At 38.5% G+C, this 23,294-nt stretch overlaps 1 protein-coding gene across 1 annotated transcript in view; it reads right to left on the bottom strand.

Moving 5' to 3' along the window:
• The window catches only part of SCUBE1 (signal peptide, CUB domain and EGF like domain containing 1), a 187,462-nt gene that overhangs the window by 35,953 nt on the left and 128,215 nt on the right, over positions 1–23,294 (bottom strand). The window contains exon 9 of the mRNA XM_041426817.1: positions 4,595–4,717. Within this exon, the coding sequence (XP_041282751.1) occupies positions 4,595–4,717 (123 nt within the window). The remainder of the gene's footprint in view (positions 1–4,594; positions 4,718–23,294) is intronic.

Here is a 23,294-nt window from a genome sequence, read left to right on the forward strand (position 1 = left end):
CCCACAGAAAATTAGTAGAGGGAAAATTCAGTTATTCATGAAGCAATGGGGCAAATTCTCTTTGGGATTTCCTATTGTAGAAACATGCATCACTGAATCTCCTTTGGACAGACACCAGCAATATCAGCAGCAGACTGTGAGACCCTGTGTTCCAGTGCCTAGCTACAAAAGGGTCAATAACAATTGTTTAAAATCTGGTAGGAAGGTAGTAAAGAATAACCAACAGTCAAACAGGCAATACTTCAAAGCAAATAAAAAATGCTGTCATTCATGGCTGTAAAGAAGACCCAAAAAATCCAGGTGGCCCATGCAGGTATTCCACATGCTATGGAGGTAGTGTTCCCTGGTGGACAGTCATCTCCTTTCATACAGTGGCTCTATCAATTCAAATGGTTGGTGAGAAGGCAACTTGAGCAGACTTTATAATGTCTGTGATATCATCAAACCCTACTTAAAGCCAACTCTGGAGGCTGTAATGGGACCAGAACGATGCAAATGCCTTGAGCTTTTGCCCCCCTGCAAAAGTTTAAATTCCTCAGCGTAGGAAGATTTGTCTCTGTTTTGAACTGAGGTGGTGAGGGTAGAGGGTGAGTGTGGATTTAGCAGCCCAAAATATTACACATTTATCACTGGGTGTTCCCACTAAAAGCACTTTTTTTTCCCCCTTTTTTCTTTCTATCTCTACCACTCCCTGGAGAGATTTGCAACAAATGTGTGTGCTGTCTTTCCCTGTCTTGCTTTGCAAAAAGCAATGCCTAGAGCAGGAAGAGAAAATTAATTACTATAGAATTTCACACATTTCTCTGGGTGCTTAATGAAGCTTGAACTTGAGCAGAGCAGAGAGACTGCTTATTGTTGATTTTTTTTTGAGATCGCTGCACAACAAACAGAAACTGAATAAGCAATTAAATTAACTGGCTCTAAAACTCATACTGGCTGAGGATTAAGGTAATTATGTCTGAGCTTACACACATTCATTGCAGTGTTATTTCATTGCAGCAAGTCTTGCCTACTTGCTTGTTGCTGATGTCATGCTAGAATTGATCTGAGTTGCTGTCCTTCTATTACCAAAAAGGTTACAAACACAAACTTTCCTTGCTATAAATATAGCTATGTTATTTTTACTACATGTTCAAAGGAGATGCAGACCTCTTTTTGCTAGGTTTATACAAATAGATCCAACTGTTTCTTCCTGCACCAAAGTATTTACAATACCTTAGACTTAAGGGATCAATTAAAGTAATACACAATAGAGGGGTTTGGTATTGTGATATTTGGTACAGTGATTTCCCTGTCAAAGGGTGTGGGGGGGAAATCTATTTTTAAGTCTGAGCGAAAAATGAGACTCTGGGAAAACAGTATCAGTCTCCACAATATTACTGGCAGGGAAGTATGGATTCTTCACCTTCTGGGTTACAAAGAAGTTTCCTTTTAATGGCTGGAATGCAGGGCAGGCGAAAGGAAGGGAACCCCCCACATTCGCCTTGTCTGACAAGGAGCCACAGTGTGAGAACCACTCCCTAGCAGAATTAATCTGTGATTGACAATGGTTTTCTTGGCAGCCAGGGCTAAAAATGGTTTAGTTGTAAACAGACAAATGCAGAACATTTTAAAGCCCTTTTCAAAGGCAAGGGCTGCTTATACAGGCACTCAACATGCAGGGTAGCACCAAGAGAGCACCAAGCTTCAGAGTTCCTGAAAAAATAAAGGAATTTTCATATCAGGATATGAGCACAAACACAAGAGAAAAAGAATACCTTGTTATGGACAAATAAGCAGGGGCAGATTTACCAAAATTGGAGATTTGTTCTCTGGGCAGTCCAAGCATTTATATGAGTGATCTTAGTCAAGCTGCTATATATGGCTTCACCCTTCCTGCCGAAAAACTGAAAGAGAAATACTTTCATCTTCACAGAGAGCATGAATGTGGGGAAGGCACTTGGTATGACCGGGGTGGGAGCTCTGCAAACAACCAGAACAAAGTCTGTGACTGATACAATTTCCCTGTAAACTCAAAGTCAGCTCTGAGGTCTACAATGAAAGGACATGAAGGAAATTATGTGAGGTGGGACAACTTCAGAATTTCATTTCCCTTGCAAATGCTGGGAATAGGAAGGAACATTTAATACTGAAATGTGTAGAATTGCTTTGTGCTGATATTAATGATGAACACGTTTGGAGATGACTGCTCTGTACATTGGGGAGGCCACCTGAACTATATAGGACCCAGTCCCAAACAAGGCAGACTTCTAAGGCCCTAAATGAGTGTTTTGTAAACATGTTGATTAGTAACTGAAATAAATCTTTATTAAAAAAAATGAAAGCCAGAAGAGAAGGGCAATGTTGACAGAAAAATCATAAATCAGGGAAACTCTATTATGAATCAAAACAACAAATGTTACATGAACAACAACATCCTTTATAAACAGAAATTGGACTGTTCTGTTTTACTCTTTGGAAAGGCTAATATGCCTAAAATAAATTTCCCTGAATCTCTTATTAATGTTTTACAGTCAGCGCTGACCGGCTGTTACAAAAAACCAAAATGTGGATGATTTATATCCCAGAAGAGTCACTAACCCCAAATCACATTTTCCTGATGAACCTGACATTAAGAACTATAACCACTTCCCCTGACTATATTCTTCTTGCAGGGGAAGAAGCAAAGTGCAGGTGATTCATATATCAGTGATTTCTTGCCCTGCATTCACTTTCCTTCTCTCTTTATTAGCAGGCTAATACTGACTGCATGAGTCACCAATTATCACCTTAAGCACCAGACAGGAACTAAATTATCACAGCGATCTCTCCACAAAGCAGGCATCTCACCATGTTTGCTGGGGCTCAAATACCTCAGACTTTAAACAGGAAATTACTTTGTCCTCCCCATTTCATGTTAAGAAGAACCGGAGTTTCTGGGATGGAGGAACTTGTCCAGCCCAAAAATTCTCTGGGCTTGCACTAATCTATCTTTTACAGCAACAGATAAGCTACAGTTTATCAATCAGTGTCTCATGTAGAGGCAAGATGGATTGCCTGCCCTTCCTCACTGACAGTGGGAAAAGCAGGATGCCCAGACCATGGTTATACTTCCATGTCTGATCACATGAGGGGGAGAAGATCAGCTCCTGCTTTAGTCCTTGCATGGTGTGTATTGTTACTGGTGGCTTTCTCATTCTTGAGCTCTGGCACGTGAAGATTGAATAGCATTACAGAGCTGCTTCTAGATTCTCACTATCATCACAGAAATCTGGTTATTTACAGGGAGCTTTTATAGCCTACTATTAATCCTCTGCATTATGAACAAATACTGCACCAGCTCTTGCCTAACTTTTCTTGAGTTTTTTTCCGTGGTGTAATAACAATTAATTCAATGGTGAAACGTCTGACTAATACCACAGTGAAAGCATGTCATCACACATGAAATTCATGAACGAGATCTTCCCAATCACCTCTAAATACATCATGAAGGGAATGTTTCTTTTTAATATTCTGTCCCTGTTTTTAGCAGGTAAATCAAAACCTGGCAACTTCCCCATGTCTGACATGATCCTACAGTGTTATTGCTGCCGAATCACATGGCATGAGCTGTGCTAATCTCAGCTCTTCCCATCCTGTCCATCTTAAAACCAACCTTTCACTAACTCCTTTGTGCCTAATTGCACAGTCAGGGTGGAGGTGGCTTCTCAAATGATGGATGGAAGTACCAATGAGAAGCGATGGAAAAATTCTGAATGACACATATATATTCAGATTGTGGTTTCTCCTTTGTGGATAAACAAAAAAGATCTAAAATACTAATGCTGTTTTGAACTTCATAACTTTTACTTATTCAAAACCCATGCAAATAATAATGTATTAATAAAAAGGCATTTTCTGCACAAAAATTTAATTGAATATATCATCCTTCCCTTTCTCTCTCTATTGATGCATACTCATCTTTCTAACCTTTGAAAGGTAAAGCTACAGAGTTTAAATGTCATTTCTCCAAAGGCACATGGTCAGTACTTGAAAATGGTTATGCATCTAATTAGTCACAGAATACATAACATCAGATGACTTAGATAACAAATCATGACATGCACAGCAAATGATTTAAAACATGCTTCATTTGAATTCCCACAAAATGTCACCATTATCCCTTCATAAATAGTTTCTCTCAGGCAAAGGTGAGCTCACAAATTCAACCCATTTTTTTTAGTTCAAATCTTGCAAATGCTGTATTACAGTTGGTTACTCTAAATGACTCTGGAGTAAAAAAGATAAGCCTCTGTCCCACTCAGATCATAGCAAATGAGAGGATTTGAACATAAGACTCTCCGCCTGAGGCTATTCCACTACACCACTTGGATTTTTACACTTCAACAGGACAGTGGCATTCCTATTACTAAAAACATTGAAACAAGACATTTGCAATAATATTTTAATTCCACCTCAGAAAACAGAAATCTCAGAGGTGTTTTCTAACCTTACTTCCCATGACAGTACAATTAAAACCTGCAGTACAAATGACTTAAGTATAAAAACAACAACAAAAAAATCCACTGGAAATAACATTCTCATTATATGAAGAGTAAGGTTAATGAGCTATTACCTTGGCAGGTCCTTTCATCTGTGAGCAGTTTATAGCCCTTCTGGCAGCTGCACTCAAAGCTGCCAACTGTGTTTCGGCAAAAATGGTCACAGCCACCATTGTTTACCAAACACTCATCAATATCTGCAAAGAATGAACAGCAAAGATTTAGTTCATGATAGCAAAAATTTAATTTGTGACAGCAATTCAGTCATTCAGGGCAGGAATACAGGAATATTTAGATCCCCAAGGAGGCTGCGGTCCCTGTCAGGAACCAGGCTGCTGAGATGTGTCCCTTCCCAGACCTATCTCACAAAGCTTACAAGGAGAGGTATGGGCTGAGGTGTTCAGGAGAGAGAGGTGTTTCTCTCAGAACTGGAACCAACAGATCATCCAAGCTGAGGTACTTTGGTGTTAAGGAACATTCAGGGGAGCTTCTCTGTAGATGGAGTGCTCTGCCTGACAGCAGACTTCAACCTGGGAAGGATGTGAATAGTTTTACCCTGTATAGGAACTAACAAAACATAAGAACACACAAAAAATTGAAGAAATAACAAACGTGAAGTAAAAGACACTTGAATACTGAAGAAATACTTCCATGATCCTTACAAACAAATGCAAGGATACACTTTCTCAGAATGAGCATGATATGTTATTTTGCTCATTATTCAGTGACACAGTGTGTCACCCATTTTTATGTATCAAACTTTTCTCACTTGGTGTAGCAGAAAAGGAACTATGAGTGCATGTGAAATGTTCCTTCTTCAGTTATTCTGAAGACAGAGCACCTATTGCCTTTATTTGAAAGCCATATATATATATAATATATATATATATATATATATATATATATACACACACACACACACACACACACGGTATGAAGGAGAGATCAATGGCGCTTAATTCAAATAGTAATTTTGAAGTGGACTGATGAACTTGATAAGACCTCTGTTCTGAATTTCATACTGATGATTCTACTTCCCACTCCTTTTAACTTCTCCCAAAGGTTATGAAGATCTGGAATGACCTTTTCCAATCCATAAAAGGTTGTGAAGTATATAACAGGCCACAAAACCTCATTTGAACTACAGGGTATGTTTCCATCCTCACCCAATTATAAAACCATGGATCTATGTTTATTTGAAAAAGGGGGGAAAAAGTACTTTTATTATTTTTCAGGAGAAGAACAGTGCCAATATATATATATATATTAGAATGCATACAGTGAAGAAGTAATATGACATTGAGCCTTGGCTTCCCACTTCTGGAATTGAAAACAAGATCTTTCAGGGAGCTAAATGGAGAGCAATGTTTCCTTTTGAAAAGCTTCTTGCTATAAGATCTTTGAAACTTTGAGGTAACAGCTGGCCATTTAAAGAGCAAATCTTGCAGAATGCAAATCTAGATGCCAAAAGGTCTAACATATGAAGATGGGAATTTATCAAAACTAGCAAGATGATGGTGAATGAAGGACATGCTTTAAAAATTATTTGAATTCAGCAGGATTCTTAGTGAAAGTAATTAATTAATTTTTGGAAACATATGATTCCAACATGGAAACGAGGCATGGTGCTTACTACATTTCTGCATGCAAAATATAAACTGCAGCAAGAGCAGTGAGGTGGTAAATCTAAAAATTTGAACAGCTGAGAGGCAAATTCAGCCATCATTTCTAAAGAGCACTTTGTTGCACAAACATTGACAGAAATATGTCCAGGGCTCAAATAAGCAAGAACAGTGTATATTGTTATAAATGTTTTCTTACGAGTTGCACTTGTGGCAAGGAGATGGGAAATTTGTTGTCAGACCCTCTGAACTAATACTACTGCTTATTACTTTTGTGTCTGGTTCTGCAGAGGAATGGCATTTGCATTCAACCCAATAAAAAGAAGAGGGTAAATTGCAGGCAGCAGCTGTGGAACACCCTGAGTGCTTTGTGCAAAGCAAGCTCAAATCTTTGTGTCTTGGGTAACAAAGATCTCAAAGTGCCCCAAAATCAGGAGTCTCTTTGTTGTCTGTGGTGCTCCAGTTCTGGGATTTGGCTGGCCAGCTACAGATAACCCTGGGCTCCCAACCTGATAGATCTGGTGAAGAACACACTGAGGGTTACCTCTTCATAACACCATGAGACTGGAGGCAGCAACCCTTTTGGTTTCAGCTGTGATCATCTGCACAGGTCAAGACTGGCAGTGAAAAGACAAGAATTTTTGGCCCAATTCCTGCAGCCTGGCATTTCCTTTTGTAGAAGTGATTCCTCTCAGCTCCCTAATGTGCAACTGGGACCGTGGGGTGGGTGTTAGGATGGACTACCACAAAAAGTCCCCATCTTTAGCAGAGCACAGGTGTACCTAACTACAGTTTAGCATGCCCTGACAAAACTGTAGGACAAATGGAATTGTGAATTCAAATTACTAATACGTTATGCATCGTAAACACACAGAACAGTCATCCATCATGAAGAAAGTATCTTTTACTCGTGATAAGAACAACATGACCTTTGGGCTACTCTGCTGCCTGAGATTGCTTGAAGTAGAAATTACTTGCAGCCTGTCAAACACCATTCTGGAGTAATGATTGATATTTTAAATTATGGCCCCTGGATTTCACATGTTAAATTCCAAATTCCAGTCTCTTTTCTGTGTCTCTCTTGACCATAAGGGGCAAAAATGAAACCCTGCTGGCATCAGAGTGCAGATTTTAGGCTGTTAATAACTGTCATTCCACTGACAATGCAGCATATTAGCTTTACACCAGCAATTCTTTGGAATAATTCTGAACGAGGATCTGACTAAAACCTGTGAGAGTCCACAGGAAAAGAAAGTATTTATTCATTTCTTGTAACTGGAAAACATGACATGACCTTTTGAAACACAGACCATCAAAACAGAAGAGAGGTCAAAACTGTAGCTGCAAAAACATTCTAAATAACATAAACAGTGCCAATATCTCTGCTTTCACTGTATTTCTTTCCATGACCATAGCAAGACTGACAAGGCATGTAAAAATTATTTCACTCTGTGGAGAGCAGCACATTGCTGCATTTCACTTGGAAGAGAGCAGTATCCAGCTGTATGTATCATGTCTAACTGGTTCAGAGAAATTGCAAAAAGTCTGTATCCCCACTATTTTCTTTCCTTGGCCATAAATAATTTGTGTTATGAGCCATGTGAAAATAAATTATTCTACTGCATGAGAAGGTGAGGCCCCACTTATATTTAAACTCATAGGTACCCAACTTTGTCAAGTGCCTCTTTGAACTTCACAGAGGGTAAGTGTGTCTGCCTCTCATGTTGGGCAAAAATACACAGTGGAAACCCATTGTGGTGTCTCTACCAGCTTTGACATTATTTAGTCAAATATTCCCCTACTACTATTGAGACTTTCTGTGGAGCAGCCATAAACCTGCTGTCTTCAAACACAGCTCTCAAGTGGCTCCTTGAGATGCAGGTTGCAGAAAAATAGCTCCAACTTCCCACAGGCTCTCCTCCTCTTTATTCTCAGAAATGCAGAAGTATATTTCCTCTGTGGAGGTTGTACATAAAATGCCCTGATGATACTGTGAGAGTCGTTTCAGACCGGTAGGTCTGGTGGGCTTTCAGTGTGTTGGGAATAAACCCCAAGAGATTTCTCCCAATGCAGTGAGTCAATATTGTTAAATGATACCTTGCTCATACAAGTTGATGATCTGCTGCAAAATACCAGAATGGGACACAGGCAGATATGAAAATACAGGCCAGTGAGAAACCACAGAAGCCTTGAAAATTATGGTCAAAACTGTCAGGTGAAGGTATGGTGGAACAAGCAACTCAGCATGCAAGCCTCCTGTTAGCTCTGAAAATGGTTCATTCAATTCCCAAGCAATTAAATACAAACAAGAGCAAACATAAGATTTGCAACAAGGAAGCTAACAACTTCTTTAAAGTTGCAATATTTGAAGGAAAAAAACCCAATTGCAAATATTTGTCAGGAGATGGAGCTCAGCAACACCATCACAAAAGCTATGTATCTATGTAAACACAAAAGCTATGTATCTATGTAATGAATCCTGGGTTTGTAAATAAAATAAATTATAAAGTATACTATAATATAATTCTAATAATAAGTATATTAATCTATAATAATAGATTCTCCTATTTTTTTCTGAGGATCTCAAAATGTGAGGGAGGCAGTGGAATCAGCTTTAAATCAAAGTGTAGAAACTCGGATGCTTTGTGCTAAGTTGCATAGCTACGATTTGACTCAGCTAAGCAAGCAGATTGTTATTTTTCTTTTAATGATCTTATGATTAATGGGAATGCCTGCTCCTGTTCCACCTGCACCTTTTTTAAGCTCTGCTCAGTGCAGTTCATGTTTGGAAGGAGCTGGCTCTTATCAGGGGGCATGTATGAACTTGTGTGTGCACATATAAACCCACAGAGATTTGCTTTGCTGCATACAGGCCAGGGAACAAATTAAAAAGCAGGGATTTTAGGTAACTTAGAACTTAACATTTCACATAAGCTGTTAAAGGCAACTGAAAGGGTAATCAACATGCAGTCTTCACTTAGCTGCTGAACAATGATGGAGATGGAGTTTTCCAGAGCCTCATCACAGGCGGAAGTGAGGATCCTCCTTTCAATGGCTGGACAAATATTTGAACTGATTGTGTCTGTCTAATCCTTTGCACGTTTAAAATGCTACCTAGCTCCAGGAAAAGAATATACTCCCAGATCAACCTAAAATAATTACTGAAACATCATAACTTCTTGTTTTTAATAATGAAAGCCAGTGTTTTGGAATTAGTAATGCTATTACCGTTATATAGTGAACATCAATATAAATACATTTTCTGCAAGGTGGTCTGGTTTGTTAGTTCTTTTTGTTTCCTGATTTCCTAATTTTCCCTTGCTCTTCTTCTCTTGCTCTTCCTCACCATTTTACAAATCACCACTGTCCCCTAAAAACTGGAACCAGTGTTGCCTTGTTGACACCGGTCTTAGTTCCCTGCTGCACACAGACCACAAAGTATAATGCAGACACAAAACTTTTTAACCCCATGCTGGAGGTAGGGAAATAGAGGAACAGAAAAAATAACTAACTCATCCACACTTGAATCCAATTTCAGTGTACAACTCAGCAGGTTACTCTGGAGTGCCAATCAGCACAGGCTTGCACAAAACACCTTGCACTGCATGCTGTTCTACGTTACAAATATTACAGAGCCACCAATGCTCAGACTGAAATTATTTTGATATTTACCCTGCCCCTTTTCAATAAAACTTGTAAACTCAGGATTAACATAAGCAGAAGCTACCAGGCTCCACTTGCAATACTCTAAATGTATTATTGCATAGCATCTTAATGCATGCCAGGGATATCTCATTAAGGTAGAAAGACAATTTCACATCCCCAGATTCATTGGATCAGTGCCACTACGAGAAAATCTAAATCGAAGTAGAACACGGGCTCTGCTGTTCCATCCAGAAGCATCAAGCCAGATGTTGTGGGCTTAGTTTCCAGGGAGCTGAAAGTCCTAGTTCTGGTTTTACAATGGATTTATCCAACATTTGGACAAAGTATAAGACTTCCCTGCTTTACTTCACTTGTAAAATTGAGGACTGGTAATTATCACTTGGTATTTTCAGGACCAATACTTTCAAATGCACTATTATGGAACAAGGTGTTATGAATCCAAGTCATTTGCTGTCAGAATTTTTAAGTCAAATTACAATTTAAATTTCTCGCCTGGGCTTCAGAATGGTTTGATCCAGCAGCAGGTTCCTTGCTGGTAGTGCTTTGCACTGGAAGATTTTGTGAATGTCTGCAGGACTGCTAGGGCCATGTTTACTTTAGGAGGTACAATTGCTGTTCCACCACTCCACCTTAAACTGCACAGTTCATTTCCTCTTGCATGTTTCAGGGAGGAAGAAGTCTATTTATGCAGTACCTTCCACTTGAGGATTACAAAGGACAGCAGCTTATTTTCTTCATAACATTAAACCTACACAACACTTCTGCAGGAGAGATACATTTAATTAATACCTCTTTGACAAATGTGAAACTGAGGCAGGTAGGATAGTGTGCAACTTGGCTGCATCAGACAGCTACAAAATGAAATAAAGCATATAGTATAGCACTTCTAATTTGTGTTCTATGCTTCAACAACATCCTCATTTTCCCTCCCACAGTGCTAATTAACTGTAAAGTATGATAGTCATTACTGAAGTTCCACTAAGTAGCAAATGAAGATTCTCTGTTTAATTAGCTTTATAGCTGGGTTGTGGGACAAGGCATTTTCCTAATTAACAGGATTAAATCTAGACTGGGCAGACAGGAATGAATGTAATTAAAATTTAATCTTCCTCATCCTGAAAACAGGCTGCCCACAAAATAGAGAGCTTTGTGTAAATGCTCTTAGAGCATGGAAAGGTTGAGACAGGTTTCAACACATTTCTCTCATGTCACTTTCTCAATTTTCACCTGTTATCTTCACAATTTCACGAAGAAACCTGTCTTCCAACACAGATGGTAATCTGTCACATATGGATTTAGGTGTCAGCTATTCTCCTCCAGGACATATCCACTCTGACATTATCCACCAACCAATCAATAAAAGAGTCTGCCGGGCTGCCAAGAGATCAATCACCTTGTAAAACAAACATTATGTCCTATTATTTTCTTATTACAGTTAATTAGATTTATAAAACACAAAAACCATTGCAAGTGAAAAACTCAGAAATGCTGTCATAATAGGTTAGGCCCAGATTTCTCATTTGTAAAGGGGAAGGGATTTACAAAATCTAATGTGAAAAGAAAGGATTTTCATTTAAAATTTTCACTGAACACTGAATTCTTTTCTAACCTTAAAAACATGTTAGTGCAATGCTATGAACCCAAACAGTGCAAGCTGAGGCTGTGACACCAGAATGTGAAGGGAACTGGAGACATAAAGATACAGACTGATAGTCTTTTCAGAGTCTAGGCTGAGCGAAATGTTGAAACTACCCCTCCCACCCAGTGCCCCTCTGCCAGAAGCAAAGATAAAACTCACAGGAATCCCAGGAAATAAAGCTACTTTTCCTCCTCCTGTAACATTTTATTAATCAAAATGCTTTCATCAATCAAAGTGCTCTTTATTAAACATTGGAGAGGGAGAAATAAGTGTGCTATTCAATCTCCCGTGTGTACTTGGGGACACCAAAGAATGTGTCTCTGTTTTTTACAGAGCATGTGAAAAGTACAGGACATCAGATTTTGGGAAACTCGGCTGTACCTGTGGCCATGTGGGTGAGTACAGGCAGATTTGGAGGCTGTGGGTAAAACAGTGGGAGAGAACTGTGCAAATACATTGGCCTGACTGCTTACCTTCCTTAATTATTCACACAGCCATTACCACCAGAATAATTCCATGTGCAATGTCATTATTCACACAGCCACACCACCAGAATAACTCTATGTGTAATGTGTTTGCAGCAGGAGCTGAGGCAGAACTAAATGGGTTGCTGCAGGTTAATAACAAGAATAAAAGAGTTAATTCAGTGTTTCTTAAGGAGTAAATGACAGAAAACAGAATGGCGGGGCTGACATCCCTGGCCATTTTCACTGTGCTAGGTGTCACTAAAAAAAAAGGCCTGGCTCTTCCTGTATTTAATTTTTCCATATGGTCTGAATGAAGAGCAAAGGGGCAAATGAGATAATTGCACTATTGGACCAAGATATAAGAATCCCTCAGTTTAGTGTATGAACTCAATTTTCATTTACCCATGGTTGTTTTCATTTAGCCCCTTGGAAGTATTAACTGCTCAGGAAAGTTCTGTGCTTATTTCCAAGAATCCCAGTTTGCTTCTAGAAAAGTGTTTGTTTAATTAAATACAATTGTACTAAGGGCAGTTAAAGGTACTGATGCTCTCTCTAAAGTCCCAGTGAAACTGGGCTAGCTTTCCTGGGACAAAGCTACTCCTTCTGAAAGGGGCACTTGAATACAATTAGTCCATCATAATTTAAATAGCTCTTAGTGAATCTAAGAAATTTAGATGCTGACCAAAAATTAACCCTCCAGAAGTTTTTGAAGACACTATTTCAAGCAGCCAGGGATCTGCTCCGTACCAGGGAAGACAGAGGCATCACTGAGAGCAGGATCTAGTCATATTAAAGAAAGAAAAGCTGTATTTTATAATGAAAAAGGCAATGATAAAAGAATGAAAAAAATGCTTTAAGTTTTGAATGTTGGAAGTTATGATCATGTGAGTAGTCAGCTCCCAAGTAATAGAAAGCACAGCACACTTTCCCATAATATACTGTGGTTGTTGATCCTCAGAGGGCTTTATATTGCTGAATAAATGCAAAGTCTTTTCAAGAACTGAAATGCAAAATACGACCCTCTGAAGCATTAATTTAAAGGATTTGGCATTTTCAAAGGGAAGGTTCACGAAGACAAATAACAACTGCAAGTTTCTAGGGAACAGGGATATTGCCTAGTCATGGAAAAAACCCTAACTTAGTACACATGAATTTATTTTGTGGGGATAGAGGAAACCCTTGGGAGGGAATGAAACAGAATGATTTACATGGCAGCTGACCCAAGTCTGCAATTTTTAAATGGAAGATAATTTGTTATATTATATTTGTCTGTCATGAACAAGTCTACAGCAGACAAATGAATTGTATCCCTTTAAACCAAAAAAAAAACCCAACCCCAAGACCCAACTGAAAACCTAAAAGGCAATTCCCTTAAAATAGAGAAGGGCCAGTGAAAGTTTCACACATATTCTGGATTAGATAATTTGCTGCAGCAGTTAGAAGGATTCTGCTCTCCATTCTCCTTTTTTTTTTTTTTTCCAATTCCATTTTCTTATTTCTGACAAATTTTGGCTGTGTTGATATCTAAAATTTACATTTCTTTTTTTAATAAAAAAATAATGGGTTTATAATTTGATTTTTCATTACTGAGGTCTGAAACTTCAACTGTCTCTTGGAAAGTCTGAATCAATTATGTGTCTAAATCAGTCACATACATACTCCTCAGTGTGTGTCCAATTGCTCACTGATTGCCCAACTAGGCTTCTGACCACAGTCACCACCTACCACCAAGAGTTTTCCATCTTTTTCTCCCTCAAATCCTACTCATTCACTCATTTTCTGCTGGCAACCAGCAGCTTTTCCCCCTCTCCAACATCTCTTCCATCATTTACTATGGTCTCTTCTGAGCCTTCCCCTCAGCCAGATACTCTACCACCTCTCTTATCACACACCAACAACAGTCAACTCCCTGTCTGCTCTAAAAAAGTGGGGGAAGAATAGAAACCTAGTTTTGAGTCACTTCCCAGTCTTAGCAAGTCTAGGAACAGCTGTTTCCAGAGCAGCAGGGCAGGCCCAGATGGTTGTGGTTCTCTCTCTGACACAGAGCTTTCCAAAGAGCTGCTACAGCTGCCTGCTGGATGTGGCTGTTTTCCTCACACTGAATTGATCCTGTATGTTCTTTGTCTTGAGACCTGGACAACATCAGTGGAATAGCCTAAAATGACTGCAGCCTCAGCAAAAAGGCCTTAATATTTGCTTCTTTAATCCACATTTAGGTAGTTATTTTGAAAATGCTTTTGTTGCTACCGGGGAACTCCTTCTCTCATCCAATTTGTGAGTCTTGTCCTCCTCTTCTTAAACAACTATCTCTTCTGATAAGCTGAACTTGATTGTTGTTCTCCCATTGGTTACTCAGTTTTCCCTCTCTCAGTCCTGATGTTTGTGATGGTTTATTTTGGATACAGATGGTCTCACATCTTGCTTAGAGTAATATCAAAAAATAACCTCAAAACTGACTCTGTATTTTAATATTCCCTTTTGTCTTTAGACTTTCATTTGTCATTCCTAGCAAATAAGTTCCCTTTGTATTTTCTTTTCTCACCAACTACAAGCCTACCTGTTATCTCTGCAGTGTGCATGTGGATGATTCATGTGCCAAAAACTTCCCTGTAGAGACATTTAGTGGGTCCAACTATATGACTCATCTCAGGGCTTCCCCAAAGTGTGTGCTCTGAAAAACTTGCCAGTACTCAAGCTCTGAACAGGACCACTGTTTTCATTATGAAATTCCTAATTTTACTCTCATTTAATGTTGTTTTTGTTACCTTTTCTTGGTTGGGCAGACATATCTATTGTTTCACAGAATGAAATCACACACTGGCTGCCTTCGGTTACTTGTCACAAATGCCTCTATTTTTTTAATCATATGGTTTTGTCACTTAAAGAGGAGTACTGGTAAGGGGAAGAGACAGGTGATCTAGCTGCTGCAACATTAAAAAAAAAAAATCTGCTGGTTTCTGTAAATCAGTTGAGCAGTTTGAGATTCACACAAATCTGCCTTTACCAAGAATATCTTCTGCTTGCTTCCTGAAAATGGCATGTGATCTCAAAACCCTTTAACGGTGCAGAAGTACTGGATAATGATCAGAACTGGTTTGTCAGAAGGTAATTTTAAGGAAGTTTGGCTATTTTAATGGAACATTTAATTGCACTTTTAATCTATGCACCACACATATATAGAAAATTAATATTTTTAATTAATGTTTTTGTTCCTCCTAAAAGCACTAATATAACTACTGCAGAACCCAAATTTTCACTACTATCATTCTTGACCCGTCTCATGTTCATGAATTAATTTAGGCACTGACTTCTCATGCAAGGCAAAGGTGGCCCTCTGTCCATGCAAAGACATAAGAGGTTTTTGTATTTATTTTTTTCCTTTTTTTTAGGATAAAAGACAGACCTCAGCCACAAGATTTGTATTTGCCTTATGATCAGCATGGAGAGGGAAAAGTTACTTTTTTGTTCTGATATCTGGCTGGTAGTGGCTTGTGATTACATCTGATCTATTTTCTGATAGCTCTTTGCTTGCAGGTACAGAGAAGCAAACTCAAATGGGGCTTATTTTTGAACACACACACACACACACACACGCTTATTTCTAGTGGCAAACACTGGGAAGGTAAACTGCTGTAACTTGAAAGCAGAGTTGTGTATGGAATCTGATAGAAGTAGAGTTGCTTATAATGAGTTATGAAAACTGGATCTTGATTTGATTATTGGGAAATTTATTCTTGGCTGAAGTTGATGAGAAGTAGAGAGAAAGCCATATTGGGGGGAGAAATGGCTCAGAATGAACCACTTCAGTAAACACGTATGTGTTGCTAAAAGACAACACATACTTTAATAGCTAACTTCTAAACCTCTACTCCCTGAATTCAGCCAGCTTGTGGACTGGCTTTGACAAAATCATTTGATAAAATCATTTGGCTTTGGCCTACAACTGAAAAAAATCAAGGCACTCTGATTCCCCTGGAGTCACACAAAGTGGAGTCTACAGAAAGGCCTAAGGATGACAACCTCTGTTTTAAAAAATGAAACAGCAAATTTCAGTGCCTTTTCTACTGAGGTTCTTGACTTGAAATCCCATGAGCATTCAGTTTTCTGAAATGTCTGAGAAATTTTCCCCTAAAAAGTCAGAAGTTTATCTGACTTCTTACCCTAAAACATTTGTACTACTTGCCACTCCCAAGGATCATGGTTAAAGTGGTTTATGTGCTAGGGTCAGCTTCTCCATAGAGAGCCTAAGCACTAAGTGTATCTTAATCTTGTTCCACTTGCAGAGTTGGGCAAATTTTTTTCCAGCAGAGTAAGTTAAAGTATGCTGAAAGTCTTTCCCCCAGGTACTTTTGACAGACTCTAAGCAACTCTGGGATACAGAGCAGTATACTACAGCTCTGGGATATCCCAGACTGATCCAGCCCAGATACCTTCATTTATGTGCAGCCATCAGAGAGATGCTACTCATCAGCTTAAAGGAAAAGTTGCCCTCACTCACTCCTTGTCACTGCACCTTTGACTAAGGGCAGGCTAAGGGACCACCTCCTATATGCTCTTTTCCAAATCAAACTATGAATCCAAGGCACTGTATCAGCAGAATGTTACAAAATTGAATGTTCTGTACGCCACATTTCTCTGGCATGAAGCACTGACATTATGAACCAGAATCAAATGTTAAAAGTACAATCACTCTATTAACTACCTAAATTTTCTCAAAGACAAGACATGTAAGTAGATGGCCATGGTGCAATGATCAAGGAAAATGTAATCAGAAGAAAAGGGAATAAGACAAGCAGGTCTCTGCCCTTTCTGGCTTTGTCAGACGTCCTCTTCAAAAACCCACTGCTGCTTGTAATTCTGAAGCTGACATTTATGCTGACATTTGCTGGTACCACAGCACTCTGACTGCAGAGGAGGTGATGACTGTCAGCTACTTCTTCCATTTGAGTTTATTCTTTCACAACATTTGCATGTATGTTTTTTCTTTCTTTCTTTTTTTTTTTTTTTTTTTGAGAAAGCACTGGAAAATGGTAATGGCTTGTTATGCCTAATGGCTCATAATGCTTATGTTCCTCAAAAACCCTATGTGTCTGTGTGGACAGAGGGGAACTGACCTCTTCACATGTGCTGAAAAAAAAATTCATGTTGCTAGAGAAAGGTGAGCTGGGAAAAGCTCTCTTTGTAAGCCCCAGGACCTTGCACTGTGTGGAGCATCACAGATATTGCACACACTGTTCATGGGAAGTACACAGAAAGAAGCTGTGGATTCAAAGCAGGAGTAGTCAGACAGCTATGAACAGATTTGCCTCTAAATGTTAAAGTTTAAACTCTTCAGGAGATTATTTAAATTCCTTACTATTTAAAATGGTGATGTATGTGTACTAGTTCAAACAAGGAAAGCTTTGTATTTGGGTGACTACTTTCAATCACTTTACAACTAAGGAGAGAAAAAGAAGTTTATTCACATAAAATCATTTGGGTCTGTCTTGTATTTTTCTCTTAAGTCAGATCCATTTTAGTTCAGAAAGCTTGCTCCAAACTTACAGTCTTGACTCTAAAGGCATTGAGACCCCTATTGTTGTGAGAAGCGTGACCATATTAGCCATTAAAATTTCATCTGCCTTAGTGTAAACTGGACTGATGCATATGTTTTAGAGGTTTTCTTGCACTGGGGTATATTTTATTGTCCAATTTGTATGAACATGTGAAAAAACTGTCAAACTGGCCAGGGATATTAATCAAACAAAACCTGAATTTATCAAAGGTACTCTGACAGCAAAACTATTGTGTTAAGGCAACAAATGATAAAAACATAGTACACTGAAATTTACCTAATCAATCACAGTGAAATAAAGGTATTATCATAATTTGGGCAAGCTACTAGTGGATGCACGAGATTAGCACCTATATCTTACGATTAATAAACAGTAAAAATAACCTGTGCTCTGGCTGGTGTACTTTTTTGAAAAAAACAGGAAACATTTTCACTTTCATATGAATTGACTGGGACTGACAAGATTCAATTCCAAGTGCTCTAGTCAATTTAATCAAATTTACAGAAAAAAAAAACTGAAACAAATTTTAAGTAATTTCAATCAATGGAATTATGGAGGAAATCATAACTGTTCACAGATACTCTGTAGCCAGGAAATTAAGCCAAATTGGCCAGCTGAACTGCTCACTGTGAGCTTTTCATTAGTCTTCGTGTGTTCTGAATGAAAAGAGAGGAAAGCCTTCAGCATCTGAGTCATAATCTTATATCAAACTGATGTAAAGCATTAATTGAAAGTATTTAATTTAATGAAACCTTTCAGTTCATATTTAACAAAACATGACATGCTTTATTTAATTGGAACTCATTCTCCAAAAAAACTCTTTTCTCACAGAAACAATCCAATTTTCAAAATTGAATTCACCTTCAGGGTTTCATTTTTTTGTGTACTCAAAACTGATTTTAAACACATTTTTTGAGGCTGCAATTAAGCAAGATAAAAAAATGTAATTACTATATCAAGCTAGCACAGCCAATGCAAAATTTCCCTTTAATTTCAAATAAACTTTGATGCAGTTCTTTGAGATTTTTCATTAGTCTCTACACTCCTGCTTTTTTTTTTCCTTATTTTTTTTTTTTTAAATTTTTCCTAGATTGCTTAATGATAAAGGAGGTGTCAGAGCTGAGTTACTGGACAGATCGTTCACTACTCAGGCATTTCTGATACTCCCACCGCAGCACAGTCAAGTATTTAAGCGCGTCAGTGCCACATTTCTTTGCTACATTGGAATGCTGAAGGATGGGGGCCTGTTTCAAGGAAGTGGAGAGCCCACCCCATTGCTGGGTCACCATGACAATGAGACAGCACGAAGGAGAAATGTTTGCCATGCAGGAACGTAAACCCAGCGTAACACTGCTCTGATTAAATATGCCAGAGCGCTGAGAAGGGCTGACTGAGTGTCACACAGCCAAGAAAATGCTCCATCCCTAGGTGGGGATGTGGAGGGAATTTTCTGTCTCCTAAACACATCTGTGAGATCACCTGGGCTTAGCACAGACCTGTTCCTGCACAGGAATTTATCCTGTTGCATTTAGTCACAGCTGGTGGCAATTATGAATGTGTAATACCACATTGCTACTAAACCCCCTGACATTCCAGCCCAGCTGACTATCCCAACATCTTATTGTCAGGTTCCTTTGTTTTAAGGGTAGATCGTCACAAGATGCCAATTAAATGACGAAATACTGGTGAAATGATACAAAACAAGAAATCAACTGACCAAATGATCCACATCTTGCTATTATCAAACATCTATGGAACATGCAAAGTGAGGTAGCATTTTATGGATGTTTGTGGGAAAGTCATAGTTGAGATGTTGCTTTTGCTCAATGACTCTTTGAAATGCAGTTTCTCCTGCTTAAAACTTCCATTTGCTGTGCTACTTGACTCTAGGAGCTCAGCAAGGGCTGCAGCCTGCACAGTTCCTCTCTGTACCTCTAGGTGCAGAGTGCTGGGAAGTTGCTTTATTTGGGCACAAGAGTGCCTGGGGGCACAGTTTCTTTGTTAAGTCCCAGAGCAGAAATGGAGCATTTATATCATACACATGATCATACATTTTACACCATGCTAGAAGCGTGTGGCCCTTCTTCCTGCTCTGATTTTCTTCTTAGAGAAGCCACAAAGGAAAGTCCCTGTCTCTCTCAGACATAATCTCTTGCCATTATTCTCAGTCCTTCTCTACTTTAAGTCCTGGGAGAAGAATTCTCCGTAGCCCAGCTTGTCTGCTGTAGCTGCCTTCAGAGCTCTTTGTTGTTTGATCTAGTTTGGCAGATGGATTTAAACCATCTTCAGAAATCTGTGCTAAGTCTAATCTAGTCTGACTTCACTCCTCTTGAACCCCACAAGTCTTTTGCAAATGAGCCTACTTCATTATCAGTTACCCAAGCTGTATTTTAGTATAATTAAAATGCTGAACTGATGAATCTTCTCATTGAGGGCAGAATGGAGCTGGTTCCATGGAAAGGTCACTCAGCAGGAAGGAGGCACAGAAACCAACAAACAAGGGAGATGAGGACCACAGAACCCCGATATGCTCAATACAGAAGATATTTAAAAGTCGGTAGGAGGTAATGAACAATAAGCATCCTGGGCATCTACATCTTTCAATCTTCAGTCTGCCTTTCTGTCTGAATTGGCTGAATTCTGTGGGATAACTTGGTAGGTATTCAAGGCAGTGACCAACATTGTTTCTCCATGTGTAGCACAATAATCGACAGCATCAAATGAACTGAGCATCAAGCTGGCATCACCCAGTTACAATGTCAGTAGAAATTAAATAGCATTAATTAGAGGGAGAACATGGAACCCCTTCTGCCTGGAATGTCTCTTCTCTTAGCTGTCAAAAGCCTCCATGGTTTGGCTTATTAAGAGCCAAGCTGACAGGAAAGCTGAAGGGAATAAAGGAGCATTCTCCGTTGTGTGCCAAGCCAACTGAGGGAGGATTTGAGTTCAACACTGACTTTTAAAAGACAGCAAAAGGTTAATGAACTTTTATCCAAGCACCATTAATACCTCTGAAGATCATTCTAACTAGACCACAAACAACACTTTTGCTCTTATTTCACTGCAAGTCCAGGTAAATAATGTATGTAATGGAGAAATCAGAGATTTTAAATCAGAGATTGAAAGGGTTTTTCCAGTTTTCAGAAAGCAAAGCACTCTTCCATGACAGTGGACAGTAGTCTTCTTATGTGCTCTGCAGATACCTGTACGTATTCCATGTTAAAATTACCTCCACAACAATTTTCCCTCCAAATTTACTAACATTTGATGTAAACCAGACTGTACCCTGCATTAAAAAAGGAGCTTGATTATTTGAGGAACAATGAACTCTCATTTCTCACTACAGAAGAGATCAGCCTCTTGCAAAACCACTGAAGGCAGATTATTTGTATTACTTAGAAGTTGCTCTCCTACACCTTCCATTCTCTGATACATTGGGAAGGGCCAGGAGAAATATCAGATTTTTAGTCAGGACTCAGTTCTGTGCTCTGTGATTTAAATTCTGCCAGCTTCTATGACAGATCTTCAGAATGGGAACTGTGATATTGCAAACAAAGCATAGAACAATTATTTACATTTAAAAGGGTTTCTTTGCCACCTTTTGGCAAACAAGCATGTTTGCATAAACTCTTTTTTAAGAACTTGTCTTTTCTTTTTTTATGTATACTTGCCTTTTGTGTATACTAAACAATTAATGCTATTTCCAACTACTAAACAAAAACCTGTGGACATCCAGGACAGTAAACTTTTTTTCCCATTACATGTCTACACAATGCCTAAAACTGACTAGAGTCTTGACTGTTGAACAGAACCATCTAGAAATTTTTGTTATTTAGAAAAATAGTATTTCTATTTTGTGAATTAAAAGAAAAATAAATCAATCCATTCACTTGTAAAAAAATAAGGAAGAAATGTGTCAGCAAATTTCCATAAACTACCAGTATAGCAAAAGGAAATCACCTACAAGTGAGCTAGAATTACACATTAATAAATTATCCTACATCCACTTTGCAATATCCAAAAGTTCAGATGTTTCTTTGAGTCTTATTTAAGTCACTTGAATCTAAGCTTCTACATAATTTCATGTAGTTGCTGCACTATGTAAAATGGCTTAGAGAGGAAGATGCCAAAATGGACTAAAAAAAAATCACAGACTTTCCAATAAAAACATTATTTTTGGTGAGCATTTTTTACTATATTAAACCTAAGCATATTAATCATTTTGCTCAACCCACAATTGCACTTTTCAGTTAATATATTAATTCTCCTTCCAGGTCCTCAGCTTTTCTTACATGCCCTACATCTCTACTTTCCCTTAACAGAAAATGGCATATCTTTCTTCTATATTTAGAAACATAAACTCACGTAAAATTATGTCCTATGAGAAACCTCACTTGGACATGCTGTGACGCTCCATGGACTTGAAAACTGTACCCAAGAAAGACAAGATGTGACAGCTCCACGGTCCCTGAAGATGCTTTAAAGGGCATCCAAGAGATAATCCCTTGCTCTTACCACACAGATGTAAAATTACAGCTGGAGGAAACAGGGGACTAGGTATATGAGAAACTGGGGGCCAGTCAAATCAAGGAGAGTAAAGAGGAAAAAGAAATCCAAGGAGAAAACTTGTGCTGATCACTCTCTTTTCTTTTCTAGAGAATGCAGAAGAAGGAATATGCGCACACTGACTTTTTCCTGCCTGGTCTTTTCCAGGCTTTACCTATCAGCAAGGGGAGCCAAGAGGACATTAATGTCACTCCACCAAAATGTTCACTTTTGCCCTCAGGAGTTGCAAATCCTACAGAGTACCGCCTTTGACTGAGGGCTGCCTACAAAAGCTGTGCAAGAAAGCTCACTGGTCAGTTTAAGTGCAGGATCATTTGTGCACAGGTTAAAATGCAAAATCAGTTCAGCTTCAGGAGAGCAGGATCTAGCCCAGACATCTCAAAGTGCAATACATAAGATAAATTTTATTAATTAAATCAAATTCCAAATGTATATTTTACCATTTCAGGATAAAGAGTATTTCCTAAAATGTCCATAAAGGTTAAAAAGAAATGGCTTGTTGCTTTATTAAACCATCTGTGTTAATTTCCAGTGGCTGCTTATTTTAAGAAAGTAAGAAAGAATCAGCAGCATCATAAAAATACAGATCCTGTTTTTTATATTTTCTACTCATAAAAAAGGGGAAAAGCAAAATGTGAAAGAGCTTAGAGCTAAGTTATTTGGTTTGAGGATCAGTAGAATACTTCATTTTTCTGTAGGAATCATTATAGACTTGATTATTATATAAATATAGTTTCATGTTAGTTCTCTGGCCAAATGTCTAAATTGGAATTACTCTTTTTATTCATGACACAATTTCAGTAATAAACATTATGATCAAGCCTAGGTGCATGTTACATTATTAAAATGCCTCATTTTTAAGCACTTGGTGGAATCACTGTTACTGTTCTGCTATGGCTTAGCTAGTCTGCTGACAAAAATGAAGGTTTATTTTTATGTGGCTTGAACTACGATGACTGAGTTTTGATGTGTTCACCCTTAACTATTGACATTGTGTGTGGTGGCAGCTTAAATGTTTTATTTTCAAATGAACAGGCAAATGGACTATTATTTCTATAAATACTAACAGGATCATGCCCAAGCACCGGGATTTTTCAGCCTGGAGCAAGAGGAAACCACACATTTTCTGTTTATTTTTGTGGGTTTTACTATTTTAAGTAACATCAAGCCCTGGGCTGAGGATATTCTGACATTTCTGGTTAATTTGAAGGAAAAAATGTCACAAGAATTTCCCAGCAAGTTAGGTCAACTTAAGTCAC

Source organism: Onychostruthus taczanowskii, unplaced genomic scaffold (assembly GCF_017590055.1).
Source record: "Onychostruthus taczanowskii isolate IOZ18803 unplaced genomic scaffold, ASM1759005v1 scaffold95, whole genome shotgun sequence".
NCBI lineage: Eukaryota > Metazoa > Chordata > Aves > Passeriformes > Passeridae > Onychostruthus > Onychostruthus taczanowskii.